Genomic DNA, 14,029 nt, shown 5'->3' with positions numbered 1-14,029 from the left:
CAATAGATTTCTTGCTTCTGCCACAAATTCCCCCAGCTGTAAGCCTTCCAACCTTCTAAATATTCCTTTATATGTGGTTCAGAGTTCTGGGACCAGCCCCCGAGCCTGCTTGGTAGGGTATTCTGTGTTGTTATTGATGAAGCTCCTTTACTGCACTTCCACCTGATCCGCCATCTTGTTAGTTCTCGGCCTTTATGCTCTTTTTTCCATGATTGTTTCCTGTTATTATGCCCAATGTCCTTCCCCTTCTTTACCTGCCTGGGTAACTGCCACTGATTCTGCAATACACGGTCCAAACACTAATAACCTCTACAAACCCCTTCCTGACCTTTCCTTTCCCTATACTTCACACAAGGCATAACAGTTAGCGTTCCAGAGAGTTACGTGTTTCTGGAGAGCAGGGACCCTGGTTATTCTTGACATTTTCTCTGTATTGGGACACCCAAAAGGAATTCAAGTCATGTTTGTACAGCATAAAATTGAATAACCAAAGGTAATTAGAGAGCATCTGAGACAAATCAGTGACACTGTGTGCGTTTGGTTATTTGTAAGAAAAGCAGAGCCCTAGCCTTATAAGAATTTAAATTCTGAACAATGAATCTGTCACAAATCCTTTAAATATTTAGTTTCACCTCATTTTAAATGTAAATCCATTCATTCTAGCAAAGTAATGTAAAGTTCTCTTGCAATGTCTGTTTCTACAGTTATACCACAATGCAGAGCACTGAATCATTGAAAATGTCACCATACAGAGGCAGACAAGAGACCACAGCACCTCAGACCTCCTCCCAGTCTCACCATCCTCAAAAGAAGGAACAAAAAGAACAGGAGGGAGCATTTGAGCTGAGATTTCTCACTGCAGAATGTGATAGCAGAGAACAGAGGCCAGAGTAAGTGAGTGAGTGAAAATGCAACCCTATAAGGAATTCCTGACCTTCAGACATACATGCCTTAAGGTTTCTTTAAGTCTAAGGAGACAGGAGACAGTTCCCAAGAATGTACATGTATATGACAAAAGTCAGCCAAGCCAACAGCATACAGACAGCAGCATATCTGGTCATAACCTGAGTTTGAGACTGAGTTGTAAAACAGGCAAAAGGCACACTCACCACCTGCTTTCACTATCACGAAGCGACTTCACTTCCTAGTTTGCCAACACAACAAAGGATTCTGGGAAAAGCTTTCAATTTCCTACCATCTACTTTAGAATGGCGTCCTGGTGTGGTGCTGTGGGTTAAAGTGCTGAACTGCAAAGTTTAGTAGGCAGAATTTTAACCTCGATATGAAAGGCAAGGTTGGCGGTTCAATCTCGCCAGCCACTTCTCGGAAACCCTACACAGGGTCACTGTGAGTCGGACCCAACAACAACAACTTCAGATTATTTCTCTCAGTAACCTAAGTACAGGATGCTTGATTTGCTTTAGCATTCTCTTGAGCTTTTCAGTTCCTAAAAGTCATGAACAGCGTGTAAATGATATGCCATTTAACATATTAATTATTCCCCTACCCTAATGAATGTCCTCTATTATCTTCTTACCTACGGTTAGGAAGGTACTCAACAGCTGCTCCGTGGCAACAGGCTTGATCTCTGTCCGCAGATTAACAAATCTGCCAACCACCAAGGGGGCACGACGGAAGCCCAGAATCCTAGTTTGGAAGGTTGAAGAACAGGAGAGAAAAATTGTTGGGGGATGCATTTTGAAAATCAGTCTTAAAAAGCATGGCTAATTCATGCTATATGTACAGAGGCATTAAGGAGATAGATCTTATTTTTAGAGGTGCATATATGTATAAGTCTAATATCAAGATGTATGTACTCTGTCTTACTATACTTTAGCAGAAAGGATAAAGCAAATCTGGTAAATACTAATATGAAAAAATCATTAAACCAAGGAAGTGGGTATAGGATTCATTTTTGTTTTCTCTATTTTTGGGTTGTTAGGAATTTTTAAAATAGTAATTAGCTTCTAGTGTGCCATCGAGGACTAGGTGTGCCACTGTAGGATCAGCACTGGACTGCTAACCATGTGATTGGTGGTTCAAACCCACCAGATGCTTCTCGGAAATACTGTACAGGGTTGCTATGAGTTGGAACCATCTTGAAGGTACTTAACAACAACAATGTTGATTCACCTAACTATTTTCACAGTCTTAACAAAAAGTAGCAAAAAATTCACGGTAAGTAAACAAATATTTAACTTGTTCTAAATCACTAGGTGTTTAGGTTGCTACCCGCTTTTCACTACTGAAAACGTTAGTGCTAAGATCTTTTACATATAAGTCTTAGTATTTCTGATTATTTCTCTAGAGTGCATCCTAGAAGTTATCTTAGAATTTTCCTAGGTATATGAATTAGACGGTTGCTGGTTCAAAAAGTATGAACATTAAGGTTTTTGATACATAATGCCAGAGTCCTCCAAAAGAAAGACTGAACCAACTAATGCCACAAGCAGAATATGGATTTAAATCTGTTCTTCCTAGTTTAATTTTCATTTTCTTGACTTAAAAGTTCATTTTAAAAATTCTGCCTACTAAACTTTTTCTTTGTGATTAAGTATTGCTTTTATACTTAGAAAACTCTTTAATTCGGAGAAAACAAACAAAAAATTATCTTTATTTTAATTTCCTTATAGCTGCATTTTTTACAATCCTGTGAATACTTCCTTTTAAAGCTTGTCAATGTGCTCTGAGGAAAGACCTGGTCAGAGAATACTCTGGAAGTCAGATGGGTCTGCTACAAAGTTTCTGACTAGCAACCTGCTGGGAAATGATTCCTGGTAAACATGTTAATTTAGAATTAATATCTTATTTTTCTTATGGAATTATTTTGTGTTTTTTTAAGTTGTGCATATTTTGTATGAAAGACAGTAAAATTCTTTATATATATACATATATATGTATGTATGTATGTATGTGTATATATATGACAGAAGCTCTGGTAGTGTAGTGGTTACGAATCAGGCTGCGAACCACAAGATCAGCAGTCTGAAACTACCAGCCGCTTCGTGGGAGAAAGATGAGGCTTTCTGCTCCCGTTAAGATTTACAGCCTCGGAAACCCTGTACAGGGTCGCTATGAGTCAGAAACAACTCCACGGCACATAACAACAACAATATATATATATATACTTAAAAACATATATGTATATATATAGTTGTTAAGTACCATCAAGTCAGTTCCAACCCATAGCAACCCTGTATAGGGTTTCCAAGGAGTGGCTGAAGAGCTTGAACCACCAACCTTGTAGTTCAAACCCACTTTGCAGTCCAACGCATTAACCTGCAACCCCACACCAGGACTGACTCTGACTCTCTCTCTCATATATATAAGCGTAGTGGTTACGAATCGGGCTGCGAACCTTAAGGTCAGTGGTTGGAAACTACCAGCTGCTCCGCGGGAGAAAGATGAGGCTTTCTACTCCGTAAAGATTTACACCCTCGGAAACACAGTACAGGGTCGCTGTGGGTCGGAACCGACTCGACGGCACTTAACAACAACAACAACAACAAATATATATATATGGTGGTGTTGGTTATATGCCGTGGAGTCCGTTCTGATTCATAGCAACCCTGCCCTGTACAGGGTTTCCAAGACTGTAAATCTTTACGGGACCAGAATGTCTCATCTTTCTCCCGTGGAACAGCTGGTAGTTTCAAATTGCTGACCTTAAGGTTCACTGCCTAATTCGTAACCACTACACTACCAGAGTTCCTTCTCTTTCTCTAAATATAGCTACATATTTCCAGCATATAAAGATAAGTCAGTTTTACTTACTTAAAAACATAAAAGCAATACTACCAGGCCCAACTGATGACAAATTCAATTAAGGGATTGTTTCAAGCTTTAGTTTTCATTGTGCCATTTTATTTAGCAAGAACATCTTCATTCACACTAATTTATAGAGGGCAAGCCTGGAGTGAAATGACCTAAAAAATTCTGTAGTCAAAATACTTACTTTGATATTCCTGGTACCATCCAGATTATAATGTTGTTGTTAAGTGCTATCGAGTCAATTCTGACCCATAGCAACCCTATATACAGTTTCCAAGGAGCAGCTGGTGTGCTTGAACTACTGACCTTGCAGTTCAAACGACTCTGCAGTCTGACACCATTAGGCCACAGCACCACACCAGGACTCCTCAGATTATGATAGATTCATAAAAAGTTAGTGGAACTAGTCACACAAACTGATTTAAATAGTGAGTAAGTTAAAGTTATTAGTGTACCCTTTAGAAGGTGTCTATCCATAGGCCTCCCCAAACAAGTTTTAAAAGGAAACAAATGGAACCTAACTGGCTGTGATTACACATACCTGTCCAAGTGGAAGGCCGCTACCTCTGCATTGTGCCTGTCATAACCAGCATATGGCTCCCCTTCTACCACGTAGTCTCGACTATATCTGCAGAGAGAATAGGAAGCACAGATAGAGACGCGAATTGCATCAAGACCAGAGATAACAGTATAAGACATGGCATATAAACTTTAGTAAGTCTGATTCTGTTCTCTAGACACCTCTCTATCAACCCTGAAGTTTCTCTCTTGGTTTAGCACCAATTACTGTGGATTGGGTAAAGACAAAGCAGAGAAGGAAACGAGAATCTGTAACTATTTCATCTGTCAGTCATCCCATGAAAAAATTATAGAAGATGTATTATTACCAATGTAACAAAAGGGCTTTCAATGTTACTGATACTGGTTAAACGGAACCACAATATAACTTTCTAGAAGGCATGAGCCATCTTTGTATCTCCAGGACAGTACTAATGAGTCAAGTTTGACTCACAGTGCCCCTGTGTGTTACAGAGTACAACTGTATTCCATGGGTTTTGGTGGCTGTGACCTTTCAGAAGCAGACTGCCACGTCTTTCATCCAAAGTGCCTGTGGGTGGGTTTGAGCCACCATCCTTTCAGTTAGAAGTCATCTGGATAACCATTTGTACCTCCCAGGGAATCTGGCTGGACCCACCCCAAAATCAAACTTGTTACCACTGAGTCGATTCCAACTCACAGGGAGCCTGTAGGACTGAGCAGAGCTGCTCTATGTGGTTTCCAAGGCTGTAAATCTTTACAGAAGCAGACTGCCTCATCTTTCTCTCATGGAATGGCTGGTGGGTTTGAACTATTTGTTGATCTTTTGGTTACAGCTAAGCACTTACCACTGTGCAACCTGAGCCTGCAGTCCAAACAACAACAAAAACCCAAGCCCACTGTCAGTGAGTCAAGGCCGACTCATAGTGACCCTGCACAGGGTGCTTTATGGATTCAAAAAACCTCACCTTGCTCCCGTGGAGCTGCTAATAGGTGTGTACTGCCAACCTTATTGTTAGCCACCCAATGTCTAATCTACAGTTAACACTAGGGCTCCTTGGACCCACAGTGTTGTTGTAAAGTGCTACAGAGTCAATTCTGACTCATAGCAACACTGGTGGGTTTGAACTGCTGACCTCGTGGTTCACAGTCCAGTGCTGATCCTACAGTGCCACACCAGGGATCCTGGACTCACAGTAGGTGCTTAATAAACACTTACCAAACTGTTTAGGGAGTCCTGGTGAGGCGCTGCGGGTTAATGCGCTGGACTGCAAAGTTACTTTGAATCATAAGGTCGGTGGTTCAAGCTCACCAGCAGTTCCTTGGAAACCCTAGACAGGGTCGCTGTGAGTCAGAACCGAGTCAACAGCACTTAACAGTAACAGCAACAAACTCTTTATTAGATTGAATTATAGAACTGAAGGAAACTACACTAGTCAGGCTTAGAAGACAAGTTTAATTATCTTGGGTAAAAATCATTCTGAGATTCCTCAGAGTGGTGTTATTTAAAAGTTTTTAAAGTTGCTTATTCTCTTTGTATTTTTTTATGTTTATGAAGACATAATGAAAGGGGGCACTGGACTAGGAGTGAGAGCCATTCATTATTAGTTGTATAACCTCAAGCAAAACTCTTTTCTTCTCTGGGTTTGAGATTCCTTGTCTGTAAGACCAGGGGCGGAACTAACTACAGTTCAAAGTGCACTGCTACCATCTTACATCATTTGCATGACATGAACAAAAGATAATACAAACTGGCAAACTTCTTTTGCTTAATTCTAAAAGACATTAATCTTTAATTGCAAAGGAAAATGTTGAATGCACCTATGACCACTGCTGTTCACCTGTTTTGCATTTTCTGAATTCAAGACCTGTTAGGTTTCATTAGGAAGCTGTGACATAAAACTGAGTTGAGACTGAAGCTAAGAAAAGTAGTTACATTAAAGACACTTTCCAATGCCAAAACAGCTATGCGGAAATAGAAAACGATACTTGACGTGGCCTCCAACTTAGAATATGAAGTGAAACAATGTCCACAAAACACACCTTGCATTAAGATTAAATTTATGTTGGAAAACAGCCATGTAGCACTACCTGGTTGGATCTCAGTTTCTTTGCAACATGGTCAATACACTCAACTGTGTTTTTTGTCTCTACTGTGAAAGGATTTTTTTTAAGGCATTAGATTGGCTACCTCTAAAATAAAACCCTCAGTCTTAAAATATGATTACAGCACAATCTGACACTAGTCAGGCAGTTCTCGCTGTAGTATAGCCGTCTGTGTGCTGTCTGCAGAGTTAGGGACAGTCCCTGGACATGTAATGTGTCCAGACACCAGTGGGAGACCTGTGATTATGTGCAGTCCACTCCTTTCAGTGGAACAGTAGGAGCTTTCCAATGCTCAAGGCTGCTTGGAACAAAATGTAAAACCCTAGAGGAATCCAGGAACTTTGGAGGTGGAGGTGGGAGTGGACTGGACAGGAAGGGAGAGAAAGAAAAGAGAAAAGAGTAAGAATCCTGAAGGAAGGACTACACAGCAGTCAGACCTGAGTCTCGGGCTTGTGTTTCAATTGCATGAAATGCAGAGTCCAGGAAGTCTCTGGATCTCATTTTCCTCATCTAGAAAATCAGGAGACAGATGAGTTGATCTCTAAGATCCCTTTCAGCGCTCCCTATGCTCACTCACTCACTTCCACCCACTCCTAAGCTCCTGCTGTCTTGTTCCTTGTGCACCATGACTGCAGTTTTTGTCTGTGAAAATCAATTTACTTCCAGAAAGGATACAGCTATACTGGGTGTGTGTGTGTGTCACTTTTATAATGTAAGGCAGTATATGCGTATTCCTTTATATGTCATATATGTATTCTCTCTGAGGGGGCATGGATAACCAAGTTCTAGAAACGTGAAAACCACAAGCGGCCATTAAAGAAGGTGCATGTCTGGCCTCCAATGTAAGGACTTAGAGCCTCCTCTCAGCAGAGTGATCCATCTTCAGTCACTGACAGAGCAGCAAAATTCATACAGTAACTGCCCATAAATCACTCCTGTCCTCCTGGTGAAGGACATCAGAGTCTGACCAAGGGCATTAGCTTGCACTTACAGTAGGGCTAAATAGCCTCCTTGGCCCTGGGGGTCAGAACAACAATTTGCTGGGTGTTTTAAGGACCGCAGTCAATTTCTACAGCATTTAAACCTCCACCCACCTTCACCAGCCTGTGACAGTACTGGTGTAAAGCAGCACAGGCAGTGTGTGCAGTGACTCAGAGAGCTGTCACCGAGGGCCCAGGCCAGGTGGCTTGCTGAGTGCGGGCAGGGCCAAGAGATGTGGCTGTTTAGGAAACAAAGGTCAGGGGGCCAGTGTGGCAAACAAAGACAAAAGGGAGGACAAGGTGGGCATACAGAGGACCAGATTGTGAAGGGTTTCGCCATGAGGCTTGGGAGACTGGTTGTGTCAGGTGGGCAAGTGGGAAGCCCCTGGATATTTTAAAGCTGAAGAGCACAGGATAATATAGGCATTTGGGAGAAGAATGGAAGTCGTTTTCATGATGGTATTGGAGACAAAGGAAGGGAAAGGCTGCAGTGAGAGTAGGAGATCTGAGATGAAGAAAGCCGTGACTTAGTTGGTGTATACATTTCTCTATCACCTCCTCTACCCATCAGCCCGGCCTCTCCTCTCTCCACTTAGACAATACCTGCAAAGAACCTGGGCTAATACTGCTCACTATCAGATTATGTGTCTTATAACACTTACTGTAGTCCTGTCCCACGGGACCCTCAATCCCTCAGTTCTCCAGAGTGGAAGCTGTGGTTGTGAAACACAAAATGCCCCAAATCCATCTCTTTCTACACAGTGACTTTTGTTTTCAGTTTTCCTTCTATCACTCTGCTACAAACCAAGAAGTCAGGGATCATATTGTAGAACTAAACTAGTGATTTTGGGTGCTCCGTGTCATCACACTTACAGGAACGTAAACAAATCAACTTAGAGAATTACATGTGTATGGCTGAATACAAACTGCTCAGAACTCTGGCAGGCCTGGGTTCAAACCTTAGCTCTACTGGTTATTGCTGGGTGACCTTGTCTAGTTAGTTACTTTCTAAGCCACATGTTCTTCCTTTGAAAATAACTGTTAGTATCTACAGTTGTGATGAGGGTTAAAAGCATTAATAGATACAAAAGAACTTAGTAGTATTGCCTGGTATGTGATGTGCATCCGATGCCCACAAAATCATAATTTTCCTACAATACCCACCAATGAGACTTTTCTTTTCTCCAAAAATCTACTGTGTTTTAAAATTTTCCTAATGTGTGCTTTTTCTATACATAATACTTCCCATTTCCAAATCCTTCCCAGTCCTGAACTATCAATATAGTCACTGTCTGGCTGCTTTATATCTGCCGATAAAAAACCCATTGCCATTGAGTTGATTCCAACTTATGGTGACCCCATAAAACTGTAACAGTCCTGTGGCTGAAATCTTATGGAAGTAGATCACCAGATCCATGGTGTCACTGGGTAGATTCGCCACCAATCCTTCAGTTCATAGCCAAGTGCAAATCATCTGCATTACCCAGGAATTTATCTACTTATTTAAAAAACAAACCCATTGCCACTAAGTTGATGCCAACTCTGTGACTCCACATGTTCCAGAGTAGAACTGTACACTCCACTGGGCTTTCAATGGCTGTAATCGTATGGAAGCAGATGGCGAGGCCTTTCTTCCACAGGCCACTGGGTGGATTTGAACTGTCAACCTTTTGGTTAGTAGCCTAATGTGGATCATTGGCACCTCCCAAGGACCTATCTACCTAAAGTTGGGTAACAAAGAGGAAGCTGGGCCAACTATTCTGGTCACAGTTGAATTTTGTACATTTCCCCCCATATTTCTTCTCCCAATCTAGCAAGAAACCCAAAGCTATGTATTATATTTTCTCAAAAGTTCCACTAAGGAATGACAAATGTCTATCACACAGAGAATTTTAGACATGACAAACTTTGAGGACATTCTACAGGTAACTAACTCCTGACAAAAGGATTATAGCCAAGACAACTCTATGGAGCAGTTGTACTCAGTAACTTTAAAACAGAGTTGCTGTGAGCCAGGATGTACTGGACGGCAACTAACAACAATGCCACCACAACAAGACTCAGTTCTATGGGAGAGAAATGAACAGAAAGGAAAACTCACACCAACCCTGACAGGGCCTCCTAAGAGACATGTTGCCTGATTTGAGTGTTGAGGCTCTAGTTTGTTGTTGGTAAGTGCCGTCAAGTCAGTTCCGACCCACAGCGGACCCTGTATAGGGTTTTTGAGGAGCAGTTGGTGAGCTTGAACTGCCAACCTTGCAGTTCAAACCGACCTTGCAGTCCAGTGCATTAACCCACAGCACTACATCAAGACTCTAGTTTGGTGGTGGTGGTGGTTATGTACCTTGGAGTCGGTTTCAACTCATAGTAACCCTGTACAGGGTTTCTGAGGCTGTAAATTTTTACGGGAGCAGAAAGCCTCATCTTTCTCCCACGGAGCAGCTGGTAGTTTCGAACTGCGGTTTGCAGCCCGATTCGTAACCACTACACTACCAGATCTCCTTAAGAATCTAGTTTAGACATCTGAAAAACAAGAAAGGAGGAGAGCCTCCTAGTCAAAGGAGCACCACATGAGAAGACACCAAGCTCTGGGAGAGCCAGGTGTAGTATTTAGCATGAAGGAAGAGTGAGCTAAAGAGTTAAGCTCTATATCCACAGAGGACCATCTTGTAACCATTATAAGGACATGCTTCTGAATAAAAAAGGGAATCCATTAATGATTTATACATAATAACAGTATGATCAAATTTGCATTTTACAAGAACAGGCTGGCTGCATGGGGAAGGATAAATTGGAAGGGAACAAAAGATGAAGGAAAAGACTAGTTAATTAAATCTTGGAGTAAAACATTTTAGAATGAGAAATGTGCAACTAGAAGTAGCATTATTGAAGGGAGGGAAAACATACATATTCAAGAATACTAAAAAGGTAATCTTGACAGAGGGGGAGCACAGTGGCTCCATATGATAAGCACTGGGCTGTGAATTACAACGTCCGCGGTTCGTCCGCGGTTCGAGCCTGCCAGCTGCTCCACGGGAGAAAGATGAGGCATTGAGGCATTCTACTCCCATAAAGATTTAAAAAGACTCAGAAACCCCATAAAGGGTTGCTATGAGTCAGAACCGACTCAAGCACTTACCAACAACAGCACATATATATGGGTTAGGAGTTGGGCTGCTAACTACAAGGTCAGTAGTTTGAATCTACCAGCTGCTCTGAGGGAGAAAGATGAGGCTTTTTGCTCCCATAAAGATTTACAGCCTCAGAAACTCTACACAGGGTCACTATGAATCAGAACAGATTTGGTGGCACACCAGTACCATCATCATGTTAACTTATTTCAAATTCATACACCACAGAAAATGAAAACCACTCACCCAAAACCCACTCCTACTCTGGGCAACTCCTACTCTATGCATCCCAAGACATGAGGCTATTGTTGTTAGGTGCCACTGAGTCGGTTCCAATTCACAGTAAACTTATACAACAAGAAGGAAACACTGTCCAGTCCTGTACCATCCTCACAACTGTGGCTATGTTGGAGCCTATTGCTGCTGCCACTGTGTCAATCCATTTCATTTGGGGTCTTCCTCTATTTTCACTGACCCTTCACTTTACCAACAAGCATGATGTCTTCTCTCAAGGACTGGTCCCTCCCCAATAATATATCTGAAGTCTGAGAGACGAAGTCTCACTTTCCTAGCTTCTAAACAGCATCCTGACTGTATCTGAGGCTCATGAGGTTATCAGTCTTTATTTACACACTTTTGGAGATTAGTCATATTTACACACTTTTGGTGACAAGTTGCTTATATCCTAACCAATTCATTTTGTATTTCGAACAACTGATCATAATATGATATATTACAAATCAAGAAGAGCTCTGTCAAAAAGTTGAGTCTTACCATGAACCAAGTGCTTGTCCCTGTAGGTTTTCCCTACTCAAAGTGTGATAAAACACAGAAGCTAGAAAACTTTCCAGATCTTCTAGTTTATCCCTCTCACTTCACCAGAGAAAACCAAGAAAAGGAGATCAATACTCTTTTATAAATTCCAAGTTAAATGAATGAATCAACTCGCATCTACAGCTGCCACGATGAAAACTTACCGCTTAGGCTTGAAGACAACTTTCTGTCCTCCTTCAAGTATCAGTAAGGCTTTCAGTTGGGTCCCTTTATAACCCACATCAGCTTTAATGATTTTCTTGGTGGCCATGGCATGCATGATTGCCCCCAGCTCTGGTGTCTCTTCAGGGTACACTTCCCGGGGAACCACCCACTGGGCTGCAATCTCCCAGGGAGACTGCAAGGTGTGGTCCAGCTTGGGCTCCAGCTCCACCCGCAAGCCAGCCATCATTCGGTGGAAAGCCCTCTGGTCCTCCCGGTTGGCAGCTGATGTATCTAAGTTGTCAATCAGGAAAACTTTGGTGAAGATAAAGATGACAAGGAGAATTGCTAACAGCACGACTCGCTGCTTTAGCTTCATGTTGACCTCTTTTCCTTCTCCCCTGACCCGATCTCTCTCCCTTATCAAGGAGAACTGTGGGTGAAGATTAGCAAGGAGATTCCATGCTTAAACACACTGGTCCATTTCTTCACTGAAGCGCCTCCCACAATTCCTGCAAGCCCAAGTATAAAGCAAAATTTGATCAGAAATTCTATTCTTTCATCCTGTATCTTTTGCAAGCTTCTATTACTTACCCTTTTAGCTTTGCTAATCTTATGCTTGAGAAAGTACACTAATTTAAAATTAACTAGTCCAAGGAAGGACCTAATAGGTAAGAGAATTTAAAATCAAATATTCCTGTTTTAATTAGAATGCAGAAAATCTAGGACTTATGATGAAAATGTACATTTCAACATTTACTATGTATTCCTATAACACGGCAGTTGGCCTGCTACAAATGCCTAGTAAATAAAACCGTGAGACATAGCACAATAACAACAAACACTAAGATATGCACACTCCTTAATTTTTATTTATATCTTTTTTAAAATCCACAAAGGACTTTTGAACATTGAAAGCCACCAATATTTGGTAACTTTACAGTTCTTATCTTCTCCAAATTTAAGCTTTATGACATGCTGAAAGATTCTGGCCTAAATCTAAATATCCTGAAATCCTGTCACGTATACTGTACCAATATTTAAATACAACGCCCACACACATGTCTTGACTTAATCAGTCCCCACTAATTCTTTTTCAAAGTTAAAATCCCTGTAAAATATGGATAATTAAATCTGGATAAATTAAGAAAAGGAAAACCATATACCATCGTCATCTGGCTATTAGTAGGCCACGACCAGAAAACGAACAAAACTTGGAACTAGAGAACCTACTGTGTGGAAAGGGCAGGCAGTTAACAGACATAAAGAAATGCTGCTCCCAGTGTAGGGCTCACCACTCGGGGCAATTCTCAAGCTAAAAGATCTCAAATGCAAGACTTCTGCAAGGGTGTCAACAACATACAATTAAGTCTCACTGGCATGCTGACAGGCAGCTTTTCACGCCACACGGTCATTTAAAACGTGCACAAGCTTGCTCTGCTACATGCCTCCAGTTGGCACAGCATTGGGGAAAGACAGATGACAAGAAGATAACAGGATGCTGTTTCACTCTCCAATTCAATGGAAAACTCAAACCATTCATCGAAGAGAATAAAACCAATGAAAAGTAGAGGGCAAGTAATTTTAGCTGAGACACTCCCACCCAAACTTTTGCCACTGCTCCCCTTCTAACAGCTGGAAACCCATTCAAAAACAGTCCACTGGAGCAATGGTGTGCTTGAAGGGCAATACCTTGCAGGGAGCAGCTGATCTGCACTTATTACCAGTGACTAACCCCTCTGTTCCTATTGGTTTTCATTAAGGAAACTGAAAAATGAAGGGTAAATTCAAATCCTAATTATCTCCAGCCACCTGTTTTGTTTCATCATGTTCTCCCAGGGAGTATAGAGCTGAAACAAAAGCAATCTGAGTGCAACCAAAATGTAATTGTGACGATATCAAGTTTTGTGTGAAACTCAGGAAAACAGTTCCCTGTGATTACTGATTGACTTCACTCCAGTACCATTGTTGATAAGTGCCATTAAGTCGGTTCTGACCCATAACAACCCTGTATAGAGTTTCAAAGCAATGGCTGGTGAGCTTGAACTGCTGACCTTACTGTTCAAATGACTTTGTAGTCCAGCACATTAACCCACAGCGCCACACCAGAACTCCTAACTGCAGTACTAGGAGAGCTGTATGTCCTCCCTCATGCTATATGTTGTTGTTAAGAGCCGTAGAGTTGGTTTCGACTCTAGCGATCCTGTATAGGGTTTCCAAGGAGCAGCTGGTGGATTTGAACTTCTTAGTCCTACAGCGCCACACCAGGACCCCAATGCTATATATATAATTGAGTGGATGAAAATACTTCAGAACACATTCATCGATCCAGGGTTGCAAACCATTCATCTACTCAATAAGGATAAAAACTTATATAAATATTTATATATCAGTTGTTCCTTTGCCTTCCAGTCGTTTCTGACTCAAAGCTAACCCTGTAGATGGTTTCTGAGGCTGCAAACCTTTTGCAGAAACTCCCATCTTTTTCCCATGAAGCAGCTGGTGGGCTCAAAGCACTGGCTTTATGGT

At 41.6% G+C, this 14,029-nt stretch overlaps 1 protein-coding gene across 1 annotated transcript in view; it reads right to left on the bottom strand.

Annotated features, from left to right (window-relative positions):
• Positions 1 to 14,029, bottom strand: part of FAM20B (family with sequence similarity 20, member B) — a 44,890-nt gene that overhangs the window by 17,059 nt on the left and 13,802 nt on the right. Inside the window, exons 2-4 of the mRNA XM_006867082.1 lie at positions 11,503 to 12,012; positions 4,313 to 4,399; positions 1,538 to 1,647 (exon numbers count right to left, since the gene is read on the bottom strand). Of these exons, the coding sequence (XP_006867144.1) occupies positions 1,538 to 1,647; positions 4,313 to 4,399; positions 11,503 to 11,879 (574 nt within the window). The 5' untranslated portion in view covers positions 11,880 to 12,012. The remainder of the gene's footprint in view (positions 1 to 1,537; positions 1,648 to 4,312; positions 4,400 to 11,502; positions 12,013 to 14,029) is intronic.

The sequence above is a fragment of the Chrysochloris asiatica genome, unplaced genomic scaffold, assembly GCF_000296735.1.
Source record: "Chrysochloris asiatica unplaced genomic scaffold, ChrAsi1.0 scaffold00100, whole genome shotgun sequence".
NCBI classification, from domain to species: domain Eukaryota; kingdom Metazoa; phylum Chordata; class Mammalia; order Afrosoricida; family Chrysochloridae; genus Chrysochloris; species Chrysochloris asiatica.
This window is presented reverse-complemented; position numbering and strand designations above follow the sequence as displayed.